The sequence below is a fragment of the Centroberyx gerrardi genome, chromosome 15 (assembly GCF_048128805.1).
Source record: "Centroberyx gerrardi isolate f3 chromosome 15, fCenGer3.hap1.cur.20231027, whole genome shotgun sequence".
NCBI classification, from domain to species: domain Eukaryota; kingdom Metazoa; phylum Chordata; class Actinopteri; order Beryciformes; family Berycidae; genus Centroberyx; species Centroberyx gerrardi.
This window is the reverse complement of record NC_136011.1, coordinates 10,374,623-10,400,146: the sequence shown is the minus strand read 5'-3', so window position 1 is coordinate 10,400,146 and position 25,524 is coordinate 10,374,623. Positions and strand designations below refer to the sequence as shown.

The 25,524-nt window shown below is 42.6% G+C and overlaps 2 protein-coding genes across 3 annotated transcripts in view; one reads left to right on the top strand and one right to left on the bottom strand.

Annotated features, from left to right (window-relative positions):
- macrod2 (mono-ADP ribosylhydrolase 2) overlaps positions 1–25,524 on the bottom strand; it is a 399,869-nt gene that overhangs the window by 321,969 nt on the left and 52,376 nt on the right. The window lies entirely within an intron of this gene.
- flrt3 (fibronectin leucine rich transmembrane 3) lies at positions 3,007–7,502 on the top strand. Its single transcript, XM_071898020.2, has 2 exons — positions 3,007–3,213; positions 4,325–7,502. Exon 2 carries the CDS (start codon positions 4,367–4,369, stop codon positions 6,317–6,319), a length of 1,953 nt encoding a protein of 650 aa, XP_071754121.1. The 5' UTR covers positions 3,007–3,213; positions 4,325–4,366; the 3' UTR covers positions 6,320–7,502.

Here is a 25,524-nt window from a genome sequence, read left to right as displayed (position 1 = left end):
ATGTGCACTTATGCGTGTTGAGCTTACAATGGCTATCAGTGTCCGGCTTTGTGTGAGCCTCCCACGCTCTCCACTGAAAGGTAACTAGCTGTACACACACACACAATTTTACCAGGATGCTCAATTTAACTTTGCCAGTTCAGATTAAATGAAGCAGAAGCCACTTTGGCTGCTAGAGAAATCTCCTGGCAGCCAGCGCAGCTTATTAGAACGATGGAGAAAGACATCCATCACTAAAAATTTTTTACCCAACCGCCATCTCTCAAAATTATTGTGTGTGTGTGTGAGTGTGCTGTGGTGTGTGTGTGTGTGTACGTTTGTGTATGTTGTTAGTGAATGCAATGGGAAACGCTTAGCAAAATGGACTGTCTAGAATATAGGAATTTTTAAATTGATTGAATAAAACGCTTTAAAGCCTAAACCCCCTTAGTTTAGGCTGCAAGGCCCACATGCTTGCCTTGTAAGGAACAATGGAGAGGGGCCACTCTGCTGAAATCCGATGAGCGTGGAAAAAAAAATAGCCAGCATCTAGGCCTGGCTCTCAAGCTGACTGCCCTCCCTGTATAGGAAGCCTGATCTGCTTGGTTTAGAGAAGCCCCTCTGGTAGATCACCCACACATAGTAAATATAACATGATGCTACGATTGAAGCCTATGATAACAGTCCTCAACATTTTCTGCACTTAGCTCTTTATTATTTAGATTTACAATGTTTGGTTATGTTTTTGTTTTTTCTGCCTATATTTATATCAGTAGATCTTAAAACTAATGTCATTGCAGTGGGCAAAGGATGGGTAGAATCATAAGGAATGTTTTGCCATATCATATATAGAGCTATTTTTGCAGGGAATCATGCTGTCTCACAACCCTAAAAGCCTATTATTCTGAGTGCAGATAGGTCTTGCTGGGTTCTCTTAATAGACGGAAGTGCAGAGACAATTACTTTCTTTTATGTAATGCTGAGGGTTTAAGTATTCAAATCAAGACTACACACTGAACAGGATTCAGAGGCAGGAGAAATTTACAAAATGAGGTGAAAAGGGCTATTTAAAATTGAAATAGCTTGACTAAGTGCTGCATTAAAAGTTCATTCATACAGACAGCACGTATCTCTCTATCATCCAGCCATTTTCTAAAACTCTATCACAGAATTTCAGCTTTTTTCCCTTGTCAGGCTCCTTTATTCCAGAAGTTAGTAGAGGTCACATCTGGTGTTTTTCCCCAGACTCTAATCTACTACTAATGTAATACTGGACCGAGGGCCCGTGTTTAGATGGAACAGAAGGAAGGGGGGCGTTATTATTAGACAGCGTCTCAGGAGTTGTAATCGAGTTACAAGCCTCTCAATTCCCTAATCTTCTCCTTGTCATGGGCTACAACTGTTAAATGGCTGGGCCCCTTGTTCCTCATTTACCTTTCCATGTTTTACAGCATACAGTGGCAGCGAGCAGGTTACATGGAGGGTTACATGTAAGGACACAAAGCCATTGTGTTGTCAGAGGAAACATAACATTTTCTTTGGCAAAGGAAATTCTATTTTTACAAACAGGAGCAACATTCATAGAATATAATTAAAGAATGGGGGTGGGGGGAAGGGGTCAAAGGTAAGAGCTAGGAGTGACAGGGGCTACACGGATGGAACGGCTCCCCCCCATACGAAATTCAAATGGGCCTCATCTGTCATGACTGTCCTTTTGCAGCGTGTGAGTAATTCAGTAAGGACTGGCTGAGGCAGCTATGGGGTCCTCGGTGCTGTTTTGGCCTCATCTGTGGAACCTGGACGAGCTTGGTTTAAAACCAGAGCAGATTGCATTATTTTTTAAATCTTAGCTCTCTTGTGAAACAGCAAAAGCACAGCTAAGCAGTGAACTGGACTGAGCGGGGCAGAAGGGCTCCACCCACAACCATTGTATCAGGGTCTACATCACACAGTCTTTCGTATGCATAGACATTCTTTCTAGTATCACCATAGAAAAGACGGGTGGTCTATTAGAGTAAAAGGTCAACAGGCACAATCATAGCCGAGAGGAAGGGGTATTCTTTTTATAACAATTCACAATGTAACAGATAGGCTCGGTTCCATAGTCCAGCATGAAAGACATTCAAACAGAGCATTCAGATGGGTAATTTTGGCAAATTAGTGGAATCCCTTGGTACATGTAAACTTAATGAGGTTTAGGAGGTCAAAAATAACATCAATTTCACTTTAGGTTTCATACTATAAAAAAAAACAAAAAAAACAATGGCTGAAATAAGCACTTTAAGTGTTCAGGAGTGCAGAGAACGATACGCCCAAAATTGTTCCCTGATTCAAAATGATGAACACATAATTCTCACTAACATTTCTTTTTGCAAGGAAATTACTTCAATGTAAAATAAATGGTTTTCATTAATCGTAACAGCTTACTCTCTTCTAGCCTCACTAACAACACATTATTTTGTAAGAATTGAATGCAGGTACTAAATACGTCTGCCTCTCTGGCTATTTTTCAGAGCACCATCCGAGGTGTGAGGAAGGCACAGCATGAGTCAAGTTGCAGATGTGTGAGGAAGCCTGGGCCCGGAAGGATAAGCACCTTGTCCCGTTTTGCTCCTTAGAGGGGAGGAGAACTTTGGTTATCTGCTCCAGGAAGAGGGACCAGAGCCCTGGATTAATGCGTATACAGGCTCAACAAGGGAGGAGAGGATTCTGGGTTACCTGCAGACCTGGAGTACACAAGTGAACAGGCCTGGATTGAGCCTGTGGCACAGGGGATTGGCATGGCTCAGTCCAGCTTTGCGTCAACTCATCATGACTGCCGGGCCTGACAGCAGAAAGGAGCCTTCGCTACAGCTAACCCCTTCTTACACACGGATCACTATAAAACACAAAAAAAATCTAATTTGGGGTTACGGCTGTTGAGCTCAACAATTTCCACACCCATCAGGATTTTTAATATTCCCTGAGATTGCATGCTTTGTCAGTGAGTGGAGATGTTTTTTCTACAGGCTTATCTGCCATGGTAAAGGCATTGAAAGCATGAGCCCCTGACAACACAGAGGAGGTCATCGTCCAAACAAGGATCAGCTCAGCAAACACTGACCAGGTCAGGATATCACCAGAAAAACCCCTCGGACAAACTTTTCTCTTAAAAGAGGATAAGAGCAAATTCGAGAGGAAATCTTGATTGGATTTTTGGTGGCTGGAAAGGATTTACCGCATCTTATAAATCAGGTATGACAAATATGGATGGCTATGCCTCTTTCCGCTTCACTGACCAAACCACAATTTCTAATGAGACGTGCAGGAAGAGAGGTCATGGCAGGAATGCGTAATTAAAGCAATAAATCAGTATTAGCCTAATTAAAAGGGAACTACACTTCAATAGTCAGGGAAAAAAGAGACAGGAAACTAGTTGGCACCTTCTGCTTTGCACCTTCTCTGCTTTTGTTCATTTCAAGGCATGAAGTAGGGATAGGTGCCACGACACAAAATTCAAAAGATACACACTTTTTTAACATTCCACAGTCACGGTCAAGATCAATAAGGTAGTGCTGTGTAGGGATAAATGGAGCTCACAACTTTCATCTATTGCTTTGAGTGTGCAAATTACTGCAACCAGGAGTTTAACTAAAATGCACAGAATCCCTCAACCTGTTCTGCTCAGATCTTAATTTGCTAAAGAATTTTATCTCATTTCTTTTCGGTAAAGAGAGACATTTCTTCCCCACCTAGTAAGAGGCCAGTTAAACCTGAGAATTTGAATAGAGATATACATGGGCAATGATCTAACAGGACTTAAGAGTATGTCGGTTCCACAACAGTTCATCAACAAAGCCTGACTTTGTTCACCCTCATGGTCTGTAGCAATGAAAGGCAGCCTTGAGATACAGAAACGTGTAAAACAACTAGGGAATGCTATTACATTTCGCAAGCCAGAGCCAAAAGCCCAAGCACAGGGATTCAATTCACACAGCTCGCAAGTTGAAGCATTTCTTATCAACAAGAAAGAAATGAAAAAAAGTAGTTCTACTTATACATGCAGGTTACTTTCTAAACTTGTAATCCTAGGGAATATCTGTTTTCCTGTAGATGATGTTAAAACAGTTCTATAACAAGCAGTTTTAGCTTAAAATTGTTTCACTTTATTTTCAATGTCTGGCAATCCTAATAATCAATTTATATCAATTTAATAGGAGGGATTCAAGTTGATTCTTTCAGCAGTTATTTAATCTAGAAAGTGCTGCAGGCAGCGTTTTCAAACAAACAGCAATTATGAGAACAGGAATTTGGCTCTCCTTTAAAGGCCTTGTGCATTAAATGTACCCTTGTGTCTCCTCCCCAGGGGCTCTTGAGTGATTAGACTGCCAGACAACACAGCTTCAAGATGGTGCGTCAATGCAAGGCCTTTATCCTCTTCCTCATCAGGGTCGGGCTGCTGCTGGGTCTTGCTAACCCCCTGGTGACCTCTGCCTCCTGTCCCTCAGTCTGCCGCTGTGATGGGACCTTCATCTACTGTAATGACCGTGGCCTGACTTCCATCCCTACTGGTATACCCCTGGATGCTACAGTGCTCTTTCTGCAAAATAACCGCATTAAGAGTTCAGGCATACCTACAGAGCTCCGCAGGCTCTCCAATGTGGAGAAGATCTATCTATACTGCAACAACCTGGATGAGTTCCCCACTAACCTTCCTCTTGGGGTCAAAGAGCTCCACCTTCAGGAGAACAACATTCGGATGATCACCCATGCCTCTTTAGGCCAAATTCCCTACATTGAGGAACTGCACCTGGATGATAACTCTGTATCAGCGGTCAGCATAGAGGAGGGGGCCTTCAGGGACAGTAACCACCTCAGACTGCTTTTTCTCTCCAGGAACCACCTCAGCACCATCCCTTCAGGCCTACCCATGACCATTGAGGAGCTGCGCTTTGATGACAACCGTATCTCCTCCATCTCAGAGCAGTCGCTGCAAGATCTCATCAACCTGAAGCGACTAGTCCTGGATGGTAACCTACTCAACAACCGTGGAATTGGGGAGATGGCTTTCATCAACCTGATCAACCTGACTGAGCTTTCACTAGTGAGAAACTCACTGACATCGCCGCCAGCCAACCTGCCAGGCACCAGTTTGGAGAAGCTGCAGCTACAGGATAATCACATTAATCGCGTTCCGCCTGGGGCTTTTGCCTTCCTCAGGCAGCTGTATCGCCTGGACCTGTCTGGTAACAACCTGAGCAGCCTCCCACAAGGTGTGTTTGAAGATCTGGACAATCTCACACAGCTCCTGCTACGCAACAACCCCTGGCAATGCACTTGCCGGATGAAATGGGTGCGTGACTGGCTGCGGTCGCTGCCTACTAAGGTGAATGTACGTGGCTTCATGTGCCAGGGTCCTGATAAGGTCAAAGGCATGGCTATTAAAGACCTATCTACAGACATGTTTGACTGCACAGATACAGACTTTGGCCCCACGTATGAGACAAGCACAGTCTCCAACACTTTATCCCCCTCTCAGCCCCAGTGGCCCTCATTTGTGACTAAAAGGCCTGTGGTGAAAGGGCCTGACATAGGTAAGAACTACCATAGCACTACCACGTCGTCAGGCAGAAAGATCATCACCATCAGTGTGAAGTCAAGTAGTGCAGATACAGTGCACATATCTTGGAGGGTGTCACAGCCCATGACTGCCCTGCGGCTCAGCTGGCTAAAGCTGGGGCACAGTCCTGCCTTTGGCTCCATCACTGAGACCATCGTGCAGGGGGAGAAGACGGAGTACCTGCTCACTGCACTGGAGCCAGAGTCTTCCTATAGGATATGCATGGTTCCCATGGAGACCAGCAACATTTACCTGTCAGATGAGACACCCGTTTGCATAGAGACAGAGACTGGCTCTCACAAATCATACAACCCCACTACGACTTTGAACAGAGAGCAGGAGAAAGAGCCTTACAAAAATTCCAGTCTGCCTTTGGCTGCTATCATTGGAGGGGCTGTGGCTCTTTTGGCAATAATCATGTTGGCGCTGGTGTGCTGGTATGTCCACAGGAATGGTTCCCTTTTTTCCAGGAACTGCACCTACAACAAAGGTCGTCGGAGGAAGGATGACTATGCTGAGGCTGGCACCAAGAAGGACAACTCCATCCTAGAAATCCGAGAGACTTCTTTTCAAATGATACCTATAAATCACTTGCCTGTGTCCAAGGAGGAGTTTGTGATACACACAATTTTCCCACCTAATGGCCTGAGTTTGTACAAAAGCCCACATAGTGAGAACAGTATTAACAACAGGAGCTACAGAGACAGTGGAATACCAGATTCAGACCATTCCCATTCATGATATTGCGCATGGACATTCATGATGAGTGCGTGACTTGAAAAGAGTGGCTAGACTTTTACAAAACACTGGATCTATAAGACTAAGGAAGCAATGTTCTGTACATTTGCCATATAATTTATATTTAAGGACATTTTATGAAGAGGAAGAACGTTCCAATTGCAGGCTATCACTGAACCATCAGTGGGTGTTGTAACTAACTGCAATTCTATATTTTAGGGATTTGTAGTAATTTGTACTGTATTTCCTTTGCTTAAGGTTATCGACCAACTAAAAGAAACTCTGTGTTCTACTGAGATATGATGACTTGTCAACTGTGAAAGTGGGTTTTCATTGCTGTGTTGAACAATCAGACTTTAGAAAACCTTGTAGTATAAAGCACAGGTCATTCTTTTAACTTTGTGGCTGTCAGAAAAACAAAAAGGCAAAAAAATGACATGACGTAAACTAAGGCACAGCTGATCAACTAATAGGCAAAGCAGGCATGTTGCCCTCTTTAAGGATGAGCAGATAGCAGCTGTCTCCATGTACCAGAGACCAAGAAGCTTGCTCTGGTATTCACCTGGTATTGAGTAGAAACAACTAGAGATGAGGTGCCATGCTTTATTTCTCTGCTTTGTTCAGTGTGTGAATTCTTTCTTTTCTGTTCGCAAGAAGAAGAAACACAGCACAGCAACCCAAGCAGGGTTCCTGTGTTTCTGATGGGCTTGTGGGCCACAGCACAGGGCAGATAAAGCACACCGACCTTTAGGAGCTCTCTGCTCCTCAAATATAAGTAGAGTGGACAGACTGACACAGAGGACCCCCCACTATCTCTATTTGTACAAGCCAACAATGGCCAAACTACAATGGTGGCATTCTTTAGTACCATGTACCATACGTCATTCTAGACACAAGGCCAAAAAAAGACAGCGCAAAACATGTTGGCTTTCATTAGAATACCACAGTGTCAGCAATTCCTTGTTATGAGTATTATTTTGTATTATTTTCCAATTGAACACAATTTTATGTTGCCACAATTTGAAGTTAATTGTTCTTTACAATTGAAAACCAAAGTGCATTGTATGCCCTTTGGCCAGTCTTGTATGTGCCTTGATCCAATGCTTATTGTATTTAGCTTTTTAAGAAACCAGTGACTTTTTTTCATACACACTTGAATATGAAAAATATTGGTCATATTACAGAATAAAAGTGGATAAAAATAACAAATTGTTTCCTCTTATCTCAAATACAACAAACCCCACTCAAAATAATACTTAGGACTAACATTTTTTGTTCAACTACTATTATTCCATCATGCTTTGCTGTGATTGCTCAGTTATATTCTTTATCTACTCAGGAGACTTCTGCTATCTTTGTACAAATGAGAACTGCCCTGGAGTAAAAAAGTAGGCTGTAAGGGACCTGTTTTATTCATTCAAATCTCAAATTATTGCCTAGACCCACCATCTAAAAATGCTTGGAGATGAAAAACATAGCCTACTACACTTTCATCTTTTGCAAGGATATGAACTCTGAGGTCTTAGCTCATAGCCATAAAAATGTGCCTCCCCTTCCAAGACATAGTGAACTCTTTAACAATAACTCGGATACTGTTCTTGAAACCCAGTTTTCCACTCCATGGGCAGTCCACAGAGCAACATCTGCTTCAGGCTGCTGTTGTTCTTTCGTGTGGTGAAGCCATGTGTGACTTATCCGATTGGCCAGAGAGGGAAATATCACAGTAGAGTAGAATTAGGCCTGTGGAGAGATTGGACTCTAGGGTTTGATGAGCCTCCCAGGCACCAGGGCAACAGAAAACTAATGACGAGCTACCATATGGAGGGTGGTACAGGCAGACCCTGCTGGGGATGCCAGTCCCTGCAGAGGACGAAGTACATTATATACACTGCTCCAGGCAACACACTTAATAACCTGATTGCTGCTCACTCAGGCCCACAAATAGGTACACATGCAAAAACACTGAAATCTAGCTTATTAGACCATTTTACAAATGGAAATAAACAGAATATATCATATAGGCTAACATAATGTGGATGCTTTCCAGGCCACACTCACAAGACACTGGCAGTGACCATACTCTTACACAAAATCACATAAGCACATGCATCACAAAAACATATCACATACCCACACTCACACACCCACAAGCTCTTAACACAGTGAAAGCTTTAATTACAGTAAGGGGAGCCGCTAAAAGCTGCACAAGTGATCCAAACCTTAAGTATACACTAGCGCTGCCCTGTACACTAAATATATCAGATGAACTTGAAATTAAAGTACACAGACGGCCTGCTTTTAGAATAGAGAATAGTAATAGTTTCCATATGAATGCTGTCAATATTTTACAGTTTGAACAGTTTTTTGACTGTTCAGCTTCGATCTAATCTTGTGTGAGTTAGAAATCTTGGAGAAAAAAGAAAGCAAAGTGATAAAACCTTGGAACGTTGTTCATTCTTCTTTTATTATCCTTCGTTTAGTTTTGTTCGAGTAGAGTATCCTGTTCAGAGATGTCAATAATAACACTTTCGATGGTGACCTTCTATAGACCCAAAAAAGAAACAGCAACATAATGTGAAACTAATGTTCATTCTTTTAGTAAGTTAAACTGCTCAAAAAACCCTTACAGCTTTCTCATCACTAGTATCAGCCTAGCTGTAAATTTGTATGCACAGATCTCATCTGGTTTCATTGCATCAACTCCTCACTCTGATGAATGAGGTGGCTGCAGAAGTGTTGAAAAATTGAGACTGGCTCTATTGCCTGAGCACAGGTCCATATGTTTAGTGATTGCAAGAACCTTCTTCAATCACTCAAAGGTTATTTTTGGGCCGGAAAGACTCCAAAAACAGTGGACCAATGAGATCACTGCAATTTCATTAGCTATGACAGCAACCTTTTAAGCTACCTTCTGCTCTCCAAACTATGAGTTATTGATGGGCTTTGTGGTTTAAGTAAATTACTCGCCTGGTCTCGTAGTGACGAAGTATTGTGATCACTTAAGAGCTCTGAGAATGAGTAAGCCACAGTCAAATATTCTATCACCTGTGTGATGAATTACAGTTTAGCCCAATCTGGTGAAAGGAGCACACTATTGTTGTTGTGAATTGGTCAGATTCCTCAGAGAAAACAAATGACTGACTCTAACTGAGCATAATACATTAAACAGAGCAGCTTTTAGTCACATTTTGGGTAACCCAAGTAAGAAGCAAAATTGATGAACCAGACTGCTGATGACCCTGTGTGACCTCACTCATCTCTCATGACCCTTGATCCATCTCTCCCTTTAAACAATTCCTTAATCACTCACATGTTCTCACTGAGGTCAGACAAGTCATCAAACAACACAAGATGCCACATGCATTTTTCTCCTATGTGACACACATACAGCCTAATTACGTTTGTCTTTTATGTAGCCCAGTGATTAAAACTAATGGGGGCAGCTGCACTGTCTGCCCCCTGCTGCTGTTATTCCTATTGTAATGTACTGGTCAGGCAGCCAGTCACATTTGCATTCCTATAGATGCCAGTATCAAAGCTCCCCTGCATGACCTCATCATGACCAGTAGCTGACCATGGTCCCTCTCTATCAGCACCATTAGGGGGATCGATAAAGCAAAGGCCATGTGACCCTATGACTGATTAGAGGTCAGCAAGGTCAGGTCGGACTCAGTTCAAGGATCTTAAGAGGTGAAAAATGGATGCATTTCTGGGCCAGCAAAACTTCCCTGGCCATCAGGGACTCCCAATAGGCAACCTGTCCATCGTAAGGATGCTCTGCTCAAGAGAGACCCCCTGGCATTCATTAGAGGGCATTCTTATCAGAGATGCCAGAAAATGTGGGGAGAAACACAAGGAAGAAAAGGTTAGATGTTTAGCTAATGGCTTAATTGCCTTCTGAACCATAAAAAGCATTAGGCTCAGCCTGAGTTGATACAGAGAGGGCCCATTTGACTTTTTGTTCTTCCTATGTGAATTATCAGTGAAATGGTTTATCAACCTGATTAGGCATGCTAGGCTAGTGTGCCTTCATAAAAGGTAACAAAATGAGAGAAGTGGCTTGGTTTTGACAGAAGGGCGACTGAATACAAATAATTGCAGCAATGTGGCGGCATTATGGAATTATTAATGTAGGCAAAGTAAAATAGTCTTGTCCAATAGTACGTAATAGTAAGAACGGGGAAAAGGGATGTGCTATAAAAGCTAAGCATGACTGTTTTTCTTAGGAAGAATTAAGTAGAGAATAAAAAGCCCCTTGTTGCTCAACTATTCTAAAAAAGAGCCTGCTCTTCATCTGCAAATATTTCAGTGTTTATTTAGACCAGTATGCCAACAAACAACCCTACTTTCAAAACCGAAATAAAAGCCTTCTCTTGATGAGGCGCTTGCTTTTCCATCTCCCTTGTATCCTGTCGCACACATCTTGCACATCAAACAGGCCTCTTATTTAATGGCTTCTAAATGCTGAGTGGTGCTGAGGTCAGAAGCCAAACCAAGGCTCAGGGCCTCCCACAATGCCTGTACTCCTGCCAACGTTAGAAAGTTTGCACGTTATGTGTGTGTATGTATGAGACAAACAGAGAGAGAGAGAGAGAGAGAGAGAGAAAGAGAGAGAGATTGTTGATGCCCTGATGTGATGTATTTCTGAGACAGTATGTCAGGTCCTTGTGATTCACTCACACACACCTGAGCCTCTGATGTTTGCCTCTCTGCTCTTTACATAAAAATGTTGAGTGTGCCGTTTCATGTTTAAATGAATCTGCAAAAAACAAACAATGTACACTGCGCTCAAGGCTTAAAAGGTGCGTTCCACCAAAAATAAAGCAAATACATATATAGGCCAAAGGTTGCGCACAGTAAAATATGCACAGCAAAAATACACAAAGCGTATTTATAGTCTTCTGTGCGCATCCTTTGGCCTATATATGTTTAAATTAATGCAAACACCCTTGTGTGTGTGTGTGTGTGGTCTGCATGAAAATATGTATGTGTGAGTTAGTGTTTGTGGTTGGGAGAGATTAGGAAGGGCCCCTCAACATCACCACAAACAAGAGACCTCAAGCAATTACACTTACCTGTTCCTGTGACTGACAATGAGACAGTGACTTAGGAAAACCGACAGCCAAAGGCTCAAGCTAAAACCACGGGACGTTTTCGATTCCCAGGGCATCTTAAAATGGGAGACCACAGCATCACTCATTTCAGACTGCATTTGACAATCAAAGCCTCATGCTAACCCAAGCGAATGCCTGCGTGTGTGAGCATGCTTGTGTATGTGTGTGGTGTGTAAGAGGGTATGTGTTTGGGTTTATTTGGGCTTTCACATGTGCAAGTATGAGTGCGAGGGTGTGTGAGTGTGTTTTTTTGTGTGTGTGTGTGTATGTGTATGATTGAGAGACAGGGCGCGAGAGAGAGAGAGAGAGAGAGAGAGAGAGAGAGAGAGAGAGAGAGAGAGAGAGAGATGCAGTGGGATGAACGTGAGCATCCAGCACATGCTTCACACATCTTAGTGACACAAAAGGACAATCGCACTCATTGATACACACGCGAGCAGAATAACCCGCAGCCATCACCTCCTGTCCTCGTACAACTGTCCCGAGATCATCTTGTGACTTTGCCTCCCCCAGTCGCGAGCACGGTCTGTTCTAGCTGTAAAAGAGAGGAGGGGTGAACGCAGCGTGTCCGGTGGGAGATGTGTCAGAGTGAGTGATGTGCTCCCGTGCGGGGGTGTTGTCCTCTCCCCTCTATCTCTGACCAGCCCCCATCCTGCAGGCCAGGACCCTCTCCATCTCTTCACATTACTCAGTGACCTGAAACCACGGGGCCCAAAAACCTAACCAGCTCCTCCGTCTTCTTAATGAATCCAATTTTTTGCCTGAGAGCACAGAGCGTGCACATACATCCATCGCAACTCTAAATTACCTGACATTAATACAAATTAACAAGAGCCACCGCCATCAAGCCTGCGCCACCCTGCAATGGCACACAATGACAACGCATCTATATCACCATGTGAGGACAGTGACTTACTCTATACCTCAAAATACAGAGTCAATAATCTCATTTAAAATAGGCCATAACAAAAACAAAAGCAGAGGGGCTGATCGGTGTCTGTGCCATTACACTATGAATTATACACAATACGTTATGAAAATATCTATATAATTGACTCTGCTCTATGGCAGCCATTAATTCCTGTCCTCCATTAAGTGGTTTAAATGATCTTGTAAGAGGCCATACATCTCCTGATGCCCTTTATGAGATCAACACCACGTCCCCCTCAGAACTTAATCGACCCTCAGCCCCATTTGTCCATGAAGTCTGATGCAGGGGAATAATTATTTCATTCCTAAAGGTTCTGAAGGGTCCAACATTACCCCCTGCAGATCTGCAGCTCTGCAGTGGGAGACCAGAGCTCCTCTTCGATCTGTTCTCTTCTCTCATTTGTGTTAAGCCAGCTTTAAATGTCAGTACAGTATTTGCATGCCAATGTGGTTCTGTCTGCAGCTCATTATTTTCAGATGTTGACAGCCTAATCGCATGCAAGTTTAGCCCACTTTGCTAACCTAATGCTTGCTACGGCCAACTCATACTGAATAGCGAGCCAAGGTCGGAATCCGCAGTGTTCGTCTGCAGCTGTCTTATTCACTTTGCTTTTCAGGGGAAAAACGCAGAAAAACGCAGCAACCCGGAGTAATCAGCTCATCAGTAATGACAGGAAACATTCCTTGCTGACCATCAAACAGCACTGCCTCAAGCCAGGTCAGTAAATAACATTGATGTAACAGGAAGGCCGATATAAATTATATCAATTACAGGCTGAGGTTTCGATCCTCCTGCTCCTGAGTCTGACATTGTTTTTTCCCATGATGTCTCGAGGATGAAGACTATGCAGGGCAGAACTCTGCCTCAGCAGGTCTGACATTACCCTTTTGACAGCCTGACCTTCAGGCAAGACCTCAGTCCATCTCTCCAGAGAGGTCCAGCATGGCCCTCACTCACTCAGACCGGAGCTCCTCCACACCTCAGCATACATACACCTCAGTCCAAGGGTAGCCATACTCTGGGACTTCTGCAGGAGGTGAAGAATTCAGCGGTGTCAGCACCTTTTACCACTGTAAATACAATCTGTCACCATTCATCAGGCCAGACACTTCAAGGCCTCTCATTATTTCCCAGCCCTCAAGCACAGGATCCCAGGCATCTCAGCATAAGATCACTGCAGCGCAGCAAAGTGATAGCATCCCTGACCAACACGCTCGTTGAGGCCAACCACACAAAGGGTTATTAACATTTCATGTGGAGTTGCTGTACTCAAAGAGCTTCACACAGAGTTGCCAAACTCTTGGAGACAGAGTTGGTGGAGCTTACATCAGAGGGTTTAAACACGTGAATGCAGTTAGCTGGCTATCTCCAGCTCTCAGAAGTGTGGAAAAGTGACAGCGGTGTCAGCCTGTAACTATACAAGCTATGCACACAACGCTGAAGTGGGTTGAGAGACTGCACTTAGAGATATGCCACATGCACAACGCACACACACACACACACACACACACACAAACACAGACAAAGTGAAGAGGGGTAAGTTTGGGGGAGAAGCCACCAATGGGCAGGGCAGGGTGGTGGGATGTGGGATTAATTAAAAGCTGCTGTCACTGTGGCGCGCTGGTGACACGCAGCCGCACGATTACTGAGATCTCTGTGTGAGAGGAATCTGCTCCCACAACTCATTTCCTCCACATTGAGCGGGGGGAGCAAAATGGGGCCGTCTGTTGTACAAAATACCAAGAAAGAGAATCATTTTTCATTTAGAGGAATTTGAGAATCCAAAGGAAGGAAAGGATGGGGGGGTGGGAGGGAAGCAGGGAGGGAGGGAGGGGGATAAGCAGCAATTCTTTTCTTTTTGAATAAAAGTCCGCTGAATGTATTTCAATCGAATGATTCACTGGGTCGGAGGAAGGGTGAGGTCAAAGGATCTAAGCCACTGTAATCCTAAGCTCGCAGCTGCTTAAAACCTGCTCAAGTTGGCAGGGTGATGCGTGTGTCTATGGACACTATGACACTCAGACAGCTTAAACTAACATCTGGCTATGCTACCATATCTAACTTTCTACTTATTCTGGAGATCTTAATAATATCTCTTTGTTCTGACCAATGTTCTGAAGCAGTTAAATAAATCACTAAATAACACTTGAGCATAACCGTGTGTCCACACTGCAAGCAACACGAGTAACAAGTCTCCGGAAGTCCATTAATTTCTGAGCGACCAGGGAAACTCGGCTGATGTGTGGTGTGGATCTTCGACAAGCTTGTCGGCTGTCAACAGCCAATCAGATTTCCGCACTTTACATTACTACAGCCATTCAAAGCTTCCCAGTTCTCTACAACTTTTATTTGAAAGCAATAAACGTCTCAAAAACAATGCTTGAAGAGCGGTTGCATCCATTGTTGCGGTCGATGGTAAGCTCTGAAGTAATTTTGTCTGTTTCTTTTTTTTTTTTTTGTGTTTATTTATCAATTAATGGTATCTAATTAGCGTTTACTAGCTAGCTTAACTCAAAACCGTGTGACGTTACAAAAGGCAATACCAAAAGAGAACACAACATAGATACACCGCCCATAATCGGCCAGAATAGAGCAAACCATCAGCCAAGTTTTGCTCGCAGTGTGTACAAGCAGTAAAACTACATTACAGTCTCTTGACAGCCAGGTGGGGCAGACTGCTGACACCTGTTAGAGTACCTGTCAGCCATATACAGAGTTGTCAGATTGCAGCACACATCTCTGCACTTTTTTGGGTTTATGGATTCCATGAAAGCCTCCACAGTGAAGTTAATCGGTGAAATAAATATGGATGTCTTGGGGGATTCTGAAAGACATCTCGGCTGTGCTCAGAGTTGTTAGAGTGAGGCATGTGGCAACCAGGTTGGAGTGCTAAAGGTTACACCCTAGCCACAGATGTCATTAACAGCAATTCTTATTAAAGGTGATAGCTTTGGTGAAAACGGCATTATATTGTAGATAAGGTAGAGAGCTATGGGAGTTAATAATCACACTTCAATATAAACCAAGGAGAGAAGGCTTCCTGTAGAAGACAAATTGCTCTGAAAACAGTGTTGAAGTTAGGAAAATAGACAGCATACATGCGATCTCAGTTTGTCAGCTGTTGATCAGAGTATGATAATCACACCTACTAAATGATATCCATGAGATAATTTTTTTCACTTGTGAGAGACTGTTCCTATTTTCAACTAATAAACCAAAGATTGTGAGCACCTTACAAATTAAAAATCTTCAGGAGTGAGATGAAAATTTAATATTACCAGAAGCTTTAAGGCTACTAATTATTCATCTCCTTAAATATGCAGACATTTCATTTAAACAAAAACTCAGGCAAAAGAAAAAAAGTTCTCAGTTTCAGAAAACACTGCTGGGAATGCTGGCAGGCCCATTCTTCATTTTCTAATAATATGCTGGATTATTATTAGCTAGGGAGATAACTGACGAAGAAGACGTGCATTGATGGCAATAGTGTGCTAATGAAATCAGGAGATGCCTGCTGAGCAGATGACTTGATTGCAAAGCGTTTCCATGTGGTACGAGGCCAACCAGAAAGAGAGCAAGTTTATAGTTTGACAGATACTCTTGCACCTGAAATGATAAACAAAAGTGAAATAATGAAAATCAACTCAATTTATAGCTATATGTGTTTCTTTACTAGGACAATGCTCAGCTTTAGACAGACATATGTAGAATATGTCTGTCTAAAGCCTATTCCCTGTGTCGCGGCCCAGCAGCATACACACGCATTACAGCCAAGTGTTCCCAGACTGGTGCTAATGCGACAAGGGCGATGGCTTTTGTGTAGAGTCACCAGAAGTTGACAATGGTACCACGAGTTTGGTCATTAATCACCCTGCCGCCCGGTTGTGTGCATACATGACACGAGGGCAGGGCTGCAATGGAAGGGGGCTGAGCCCTGTAACATGGACCCTCGCCCCAGGAGACCCAATGGACTTGAATGAAGAGGTCCCACACATTCATAGTTACCAGGTCACTAATCAAATTATCTTGATAGCCAGGGATAGCGCACAGCACAACAGAATTCATTTAGTATCCCTCACCTCTATTGTCCCTCTGCCAGGACATCACTAGGGTCCAGGAGAAATAAGTGACCCCCTTTCTTCTCAATTTATTTGAATCCCTTCAAATGAATAGTATGCCTTATGGGAGAGGCATGAATTAGACACAACAATGAGAGAAGGTAATTTGGAACTTCTGACGACTTGGTTGTCACTGCCAGAAAAACTATGCAAATTCAAATGCAAATCATCAACATGAGCCAGATGGTCATGGTTTTGGGCAAATTCACTTAGTCAGGCATAAGTAATACCTCACATTATAAGTATGGCCAGTCCATTATTGGATAACACATAAAATAAAATAAAAAAAAGGCATGCTGAGGTGAGATCTGTCCATCCATCACTGGAGGTGATCATTTGGTTATATGTCCCCCGAGGTGACCAAACACAACCCTGGCACTAGGTCAGACAGGACTATGTGTGTGTATGTGTGAGTGTGTGTGGGCACTCGCACGTGTGTGTGTCATTCATGTATGCGCCCCTAAGGGATCTAGTGCCTTTGCTGTGTAGCATTTTAATTAATCCCACGATGACAGAGTGGATCTGGCAGGTTATGTATGTCTTAGGGCTGGGGTGAGGGGGAGGTGAGGAGAGGGGGACGTGACAGTGGGTTTAATGCCAAACCCACCCAAAGGCCTAACACAGTGAGCAGCAGGTCCACTTTTGGACAGGTGCTCCTTCTGGGGTCACCCGCCAACTCCCTAACCACACAAAGCCTCCGTCTGTTACCACAGAACTGACCCGAAAGGCCAGAAACAGAGACACACGTGGCCTCAGTTGACTCTGGTCAATGTTATGAATTTTTAATGAGTACAATAAAACCAAACGTTTACTTATGTTTGAGACTCTTCTATTACGGGCTAAAAATGTACAAGCAGGCGGTTTGCTTAGATTGCCTACTCATTTCCCTGACTCCTGGTCTTGTCCTGAGGTGCAGTTAATTTCAGCAGTTTTAATGTGCATTTGACAGAGCGTAGAAGATGTATTATCAGCATTGGATTCTTTGCTTTGTGAATTTGTCATTCCAATGACCATTTCAGCTCACATTTCACACAAGTGCGATTTGAATATAAAGTTGGTCTTACATTTACACCAACTGAGGAAATCCTTGAGAAATGCAAATCTTCTTTGAGGATGATTAATTGAAACCTTTAATGTGGAGGCTGATCGCCATTGTTTCATACCCTGGAGTGGGGCAGAGTGGCTGACTGCACAAGTTGGCAGTGAAACTCAGTGTGGGCCAGCTCGTCCATGCTAGATCATATCCAACTGGAATACTAAACACTGTGAAGGTGAACAGCGTGACCATGTCCAGATGAGAAAATTGCATTTCAGAGTCAAAATGAGAATCCGCTTAATCGGTTAAGTGCAATAAATGCAGAGGAATTTGTCTTGGCGACACCAGGGCAGTGAAATACAGAGGAATTACAAAAGTTTCACAGTACATATGGACACACAGCGTACAAGGTCAATAAGACCTCACATATTGTGTTAAAAGGTAGTGCAAGACCTACATAAGGACAAATGGGCAGTATTATACACTTTTGCAACCCACTTGCATGACTTCTCTCCCCATCAGCAGTATGCTTGCCTTTGCCAATGTTATTTTTCTTTCAAGCACAATGAGTACCGGAAATAAGACACTCACTATCTTAGATTGAAATATACAGAAGTTGCAAGTGCAATACGACTTAGACTTTACATTAATAACAGAAAAATACATTAATGTTGCAGGGCACAAGGCAGTATTGCCTGTGACTGCCAATCAGCAGAACAAATAGCTCAAGCATTGATATGACACTCTACCAAGAGAATTGACTTCACTGAATGCCTTTCATTAAGAGACAGCAATTAGCAATTTCTACAACAAATAACAGGATGAAGGTTCCTCTCTTAGCTGCTCATGGAGACATGGAGGACTGTCTATGGCAAGAGCATATTGTGTTCCAAGTCTCAAGTGCTGGAATCTACAACTGAACAAGTGGGCTGCTTTCACACTACCAGCACATGGCAATAGTGGTATCATAACCTAGACAGAGAGGGAGAGGGAGATGGATAGAGAGAGAGAGAGAGAGAGAGAGAGAGAGAGAGAGAGAGAGAGAGATGAGAGAGAGAGAGAGAGAGAGACATAAGAAAGAAAGAAAGAAAGAAAGAAAGATAGAGAGAGGAAGCTCTGACTGTTAATAGAGTGACAATTTACTGCCACAACTGTGTGCAGCCTCCCTTCCTGACTCTACCTGACAAGGAGAGAGACTGTGAGCTACCTACCAAGGGAGTGTGTGTGTGTGTGTGTGTGTGTGTGTGTGTGTGTGTGTGTGTGTGTGTGTGTGTGTGTGTCTCTGTCTCTGTCTGTGTGAAGAGAAGGGTTTGTTTTTTTAAGTGAAACACGCAAGTGAGGACACGCTCAGCTGGGGTGAGAGGATGACAACAGATGTTAAAGGTTGAGAATAGACATGGAAGCCAGCAGATAGAGGTAACAACATGGAACCAATGCAAACACAGCACCAAATGAAGGACAGGCTGTCGACAGGACCTCCATATAAACTTGTGAAACCCTATGGATGATGTAAATAGCACAGTGTGCCAAATCAAAATGATAATCAAAACAAGACTAGGTGTCCCTAGTGATGGCTGGGCCGTTCTGGCCATTCCTCCAAGCATATTAAGCCCAGGGCAATGTATGGTGCTGTGCCTATGCCCCAGTCCGAAAACATCTCCAATCCTATGCTCTCTGTGATGGAGATAACCTTTTTTATATATTTGGATTGATGATTGGGACTTCAAGGTGAATATTCTGCCATAACGCACAGATATAAAGGCACTGTGATCGCTAGAAGGATTTGAAAATTTAGCCAACACAAACAGCCCGTCAGTCAAATGGTGAAAAATACTGTTGAATATTGTGAATACTACTTGTACCCTTGAATAGAAATTTGTAGCCAAACTGGAAAGGAACTACTAACAAAACCTGCTGTAAGGTCTCCTTTTTAAATTGTAAATAATGGGAATATATTCAATGTCAGTTGATTTGCACTACAAAATACAGATGTACCTTTGAAACACAACTTTGAGATTGTTCCTAAAGTGGCTGAGAAATGAGACAGGTCGACTGAATCAACAGTCTCTCTGGATATTAGAAAACATGAAGCCAAGCTAGTGTAAAGTCTGGCCTTTTCAATCTTTGGAAATACCTACATGCTTTGGTATTCTGAACTAAATTCTGTTCCTGAGAAAATGGCCGTTGGCCAGCAATTAGAGTATTAGTGGCACTTTATCAAAGCAAAAACTAATTAATCTAAGATGATAATTTCTAAATCATAATTTAGTATGAATCGCAAAACCCGTAACCATTGATTCTTCAATGAAATTGCCAACCCGCATATCCATTCATGCCAAGCATGCATTCAAGATACTTGGGCTGAAAACTGCAACTCATCGCAAGCTACAGTACTTGCGGACAATTAGTCTTGTCTTGGAGCAACAAAAAAAAAATAGCAAGTTGGCAAATGTTATTGTGTACTGCAGCTCCAGTGGTGGGACTAGGTACAGTGTGTGGCATCCAGGTGTAGACATTGTATTGACAATGATGTTACCTGTGCACCTGAGATGGGGCCATTGTCCCCAAGAGGTGAAGCTGGTAATGCGGAGCTGATGAACCGGACCAGCACTGGGTGCTGAGCAGAGGAGCATGGCATGGTGGGGCATTGAGGGGTAATGAAGGACAGGGTGGGGCAGCATCTGTGGAAAATAAGTGGTGGGACTTGGAGCTCAGGCTCACTTACAGAGACTGTTTCTGATTACTTGCTACATAAGCAGACTATTCCAAAAGTGCACTGTGTGTTTTTGTGCAAGTACTTGTGAGCAGTGTGTTGTCTTGTGATTGAAGTATGAATGGGTCAGTATCAGTATAGTATTTAAAGGCTGTGTTCCTGACACAAAGTAAAAAATTATGTTTTCAGGCTGTCGCTAAAAACGGGCTGTTGTACAAGTTTTTAGCGACAGCTTTGGTAAGATGTAGTTCATCACAAATTGGTGCAAGGCAAAGCAGTAATTTCTAAGTGATAGAAGCACTAGAGAGAATTCTCTAAATGACTTCCTTATCAAGTCCTTCCAATTTACAGCATGGTCAGTGTTGAGCAGTAACTGTAACTACAATCCAGAACAAATGAAAATTACATGCACATCCTCATTCTGACTTTTCTACAGGGCAAACCGGCCCATTAGGCATCAGTGCAGTAGCTACTGGGAGTTTGAGTTGTAGCTTATTGGTAAGCTATTGTTGATTATTACTATTATTAAGTTAGATGAAAGAGACTATTTTTTGTATATTTTGCTACAGCCAACCATATCAAGAAAATGACATTAACCAACTGAGTTTCAACTTAAGGCAACTCACTGAACTGAAAGTTGACAAGCAAGTAATAAGTAACTTTTATTTATTCATTTATGAAAATGAAAGTAGTGCACTATTAACCAGCAATTAAAGTGCCAATAACCAGCAATCAGTAGCTGGTTACTTTTCAGGCAATCAGTGCTCAGCACAGATTACATTTTTGCATTAATCCGTTTTATCAAAATTTCTATTAGGCATTCTTTATAATCTCATTATTCATTTTGTGTCCTTTGATTTTGATGCCATTCAAGTGAGGGTAGTGAGACTGTGACCAAATGAAGGTGCTAATGCTCTGATTGTGTTAAGATAATGTACCTGATGAGGCCATTTCACAGTCTGGCTTCATTTTAGCCGACAAGCTTCATTAGTCTCAGCCTCCAAAATGGCACTCAAACTGCATGGCTAAATGGTTATCAAGTGCTAAGGGCCATGCCGGGACCTGTACCATGCACCATAAACCTCTGATATTAATTAACATCAGTTGCTCACAAATTTTATTGGGTGATGCCTTTTTAATTGACACTTGCTACGACTGACGAATTCAGAAGGTACACTACACTGCAGGAGGGCAAAAAAGACAAATTAAAGTCAATTAGTTTGAGGGGCATTGGAGGAGGAGATGGCCGTGCAGATGAGAGAGTAACGGCTGGCCAAAGGAGCTCAGGCTCAGACGGATATCCAGACTATAGGGAGACCAAGTGTCTGCCAATGTGAGATAAGGGCGGCGCAGGGACCGTGGCGCACTGCCCTGTACTGTTGCTTTAGAAAATGGAGCGTAGAGAAATGGCTAGGGTCAGGCCTGCAGCAGGATCAGTTTTAAGAAAGCTCCAGTCCCAAAGAGGCCCTCTGATATGTGTAGAACAGGCAACTTTTGTTCTTTATTTACATTCTTGTTGGATTGGCTGGGATGAATTATGGAGTCTATTTTGAGTTGTAATGGGGTTGATGAAGAGGTGGGCCAAAATGCAAGTGAAACCCCAGAAGCCTTGAGCCTGAGGACTTTCAGATTCTGAGTGTGTTCTCGTGAATGAGGCAAGAAGCCCCTGCCAACAGGAGACTAGGGGTGTCTGGCCCCAGATAGAGCATCTAGGCCAGCTGGAGAGAGATGAGGAAGACAGGATCCAAGGCAAAACTTTACAGGTGTTCTCTCTAGGACTGGGACGATATGGGAATTTCTTGCATGCAGTTTTGAGAGTTATGGTTTCATCACGCATTGCACAAGCATTACTAACAAGAATTAACAGGAGGCTGGTGCCAATCTCTCCAAGACAAAAACTCTGGCATGAAAACCATTTCTTTAGAGGTTGCGTGGCTAGTGATCAGCTTCTTAGTTGGTGTTCAGGGCCATAAGTAACCTAAATGAATAGAGCTTGCTTTTCATATTTGACAAGATCTCAAGAATTCTTCATATGGATAAAATCCAAAAGAGGATTTGGCAATAAGATGTGAAACAAGACAAGAATGTCTAAAATACCAGCAAACATCAACAGGGGATTATGAGGATGGACAAGAATGTCTTGTGTCGACATCTGTGAAGGACTTTGTGTGCTGAAAAGAAGAAAAGTTGAAGTATCTAGGCCTGCTGGCACATGTACAGTAGAATTTACTGTAGTTCTGCTTCTACTCAGAGACTAGAACACCAACCTCAAATAATTATTTGTTGATATATAGTATGTGAGTTCATAATAGGCTAAATGATTTCATACATTTTTCCATCAAATTTTAGATATAATAGCTCATGAAGTGAATATACTAAAGCACATCAAGGTAGCTTCTGTAAATTACTAACTATTATGTTTAATAAATAGTAGTAGTTTGGTGTAAAGGGATTTCCTTATTTAGAAAGTGGCCATCAAAGATTTCCTACTTCCCCGACATGTATAAACAAGGTCATACTTCATCATATAAATGAACCTTTTATAGTCTATGTTGGTTACTATTTTCATTTCATTAAACCGTGGACCTTATGTGAGTAAAATTTGCAAAAATATCAGAATTGACATGTAGAACTAAAATCATCCTTTTTGCCTGCGGCACCTGGCCTTAATCAATCACCATCCTAATGAAAGGTGCACTCGAGTGGCTCTGTGTTGTTTGAAGTGAAGGGTGAAAACTCAATACGCTATCCCTGTTCAGCTTCATCTCTAAGTCAGGCACAATTAAAATCAATCGCCGTGACTTCAGACATTGTGGTGGAGGCACAACAGTAGAGTTTTGACAGTGAGCATTCATTAAAAACAGTGACTGTAACTACTTAACAAGCAATGTAGAATTAATGCAGTGCAAGGGGAAAAGGTTGAAGTAGGACCCAAGATGAGATTTTCAGATGCATGTTAATTGTGGCACCTATCGTGCCACCAGAAAACAACAAAAAGTCTAAACTTGAAAAGGTCCAAAGTTTACATTTCTTAGTCAATAAATTAGTCTCTTCAGCTTGATAGCGAAAAAACACATCGCCCACAAGGCCACCACTCATATGCAGCTCTAAAGCTAAACATCCCCTGGGTCTAACCAACACTTTTAATCATTTTGGTTTTGCTTTTCTCCAAGAGTCTTTTTCCTTCCACAATCCCATATTACCAGCCCAGGTATCAGGAGAGACAACAATTGAGAAACAGTGATATTTATTACAGAGAAAGAGTGATATTTATTACAGAGAAAGAGTGATATTTATCATCTAGTGTTTTCTACTGATATGTTGACTGTTAGATAAAGCCTTTTCATGTCTGTGAGGTCCATTAGGTGTTTCATTTAGTGTGGAAACACTACATGATGCAGGTCTGATTTACAAGCTTTGGCAATAGCATACCAGCCCATATGTACCATTTCTGAAAAGCCCGACTTCAACTAATAAGAAATTGGTATGTGCTATAAAGTGCGTATTTCTAAAATAACGATTTCAAGGGAATAGGTGTGTGTCGAACCAACCATGCTTCCTAAAGTGAATTCAACACCTATTTCCAGCAGGAGTTATGTTGCGATGTGTATGGGAGCATGTCAAAAACTGGAAACAGCCATTCGGAGATACAGTCTCATTATGCAAATCGCAGGTTAAGTTTTCTGTCGCATTTGTCCCACTTGAATTTTCCATCAGAAGTTAATCTGCAAAAAAAACTGCAAAAAATGATGTAGTGTTTTTGCCCTAAGGAGAGCTGTTTGTGTTGTTTGTCATGCTGGACAAGTGATAGATTTTGCACAACAGCAAATCCAAACAGCTATACAATGCCATACATAGTATGTTAAATGTAAAAACTAGCAATGCAGCCACCTTAAGATATTAGCATCAGCACTGAAATGAAAGTGCATACAAATCACTTATAAAACTGAAGCCTGAACAAACATATGATTTAATAATGAAGTGAAGTAATTAATACTACGAGACCAGCAATTGGGCATAGTGGGGTGTTTTGAAACGGTGCTGTTTTATGCAGAACAAAGGTCCAACAAGAGGAGAAACCCTGAGGATCAGGACCCAGGGCACAGTGAGGGAAAGACACCCCTGGTCTCCTCCATAAAGTCATTAACCTTTCTCCAGCAGAGACGGCCGCATGCTTTATTTCTTTCATTCTATTCACACACTTCATTAACAGGCTCCCTTTCATAGACTAATTCCCGTTTCAAATTCGCTCTTTGTTAATTAGAAGCAGGTTTAACCTCACAAAGAGCTTCTATTGTGTTTACTTTTTAATAATATTGCCCCATGCAACTGAATTAGCGCAAAACACACTGTCAAAGCGAGGTACTTCAAAAATGTATTGGCAAGTAATTGAGTGTGTGTACAAACACATTAATTTTTTTTGTCAGTGGATCTAAAATAAAAGCTGGTGTCTTGCCTCGGTTTTCTTTTCTGTTGGTGTTCCTAATTAACTCCTGTTTTCAGGGGGGGATTTAAAATAGGCCAGTGATGAGACACGCTAAAGGGAGGGTTATACCGGCCTCCTCATCCAGTAAATTAACCTTGGCTGCCTTTTGCACCCTAAACGTAGCAGGTTTCCAATCAGTTTTGGCACTAAAACTTTATTCACATGCTGAGTAAAGCTGCTTAACATGAATTGTGCCCTGATAACACAGTAGTTGGGCAGTTATCTCCAAACCGCAACACACATTTCCCAGAAACTGTCAGGATACACATCCCTCGGCGCTGGCCTCGGAGTCGAATGACCCGATGGTCAAACCACAGCTTACTGTGCAGCCTGTATTACAGGATGCGGACACTGTAGTAGGAAAGAGAACGGCAACAACGCGCAGTGTGCCTCATTTTAATAGAAGCGCACGGTGAGTGAATCCTGCTCAGTGGAGAAAGCCCATTTATCTTCAGGCGTTTATCATCAATGGGGGGTCTCTTCCGGCAGGTGCACCCCCCCCCCCAATGCCCCCAGTCCATTCGCACCGTCAGCACACACAAATTAACACACAGGCATGCATACAAACACACATACACACACACAAACACATACTTACACACAACTTATCACACTTATATGCTCCTCAGAGGTGCTGACTGCAGCCTTGTCTCTGTCCATTAAGCGCCGATTTAGGGGGCTTGTATCCTTGAAAACACAGGCGTTGACTTTGAGGGTGCGTACATTATACAGATTCAGCAACAGGGATTTCAGTTCCTCCCTCCTCTAATCACTAAGGTGTAATTAAACAAGACAATTAATCTCCAACCA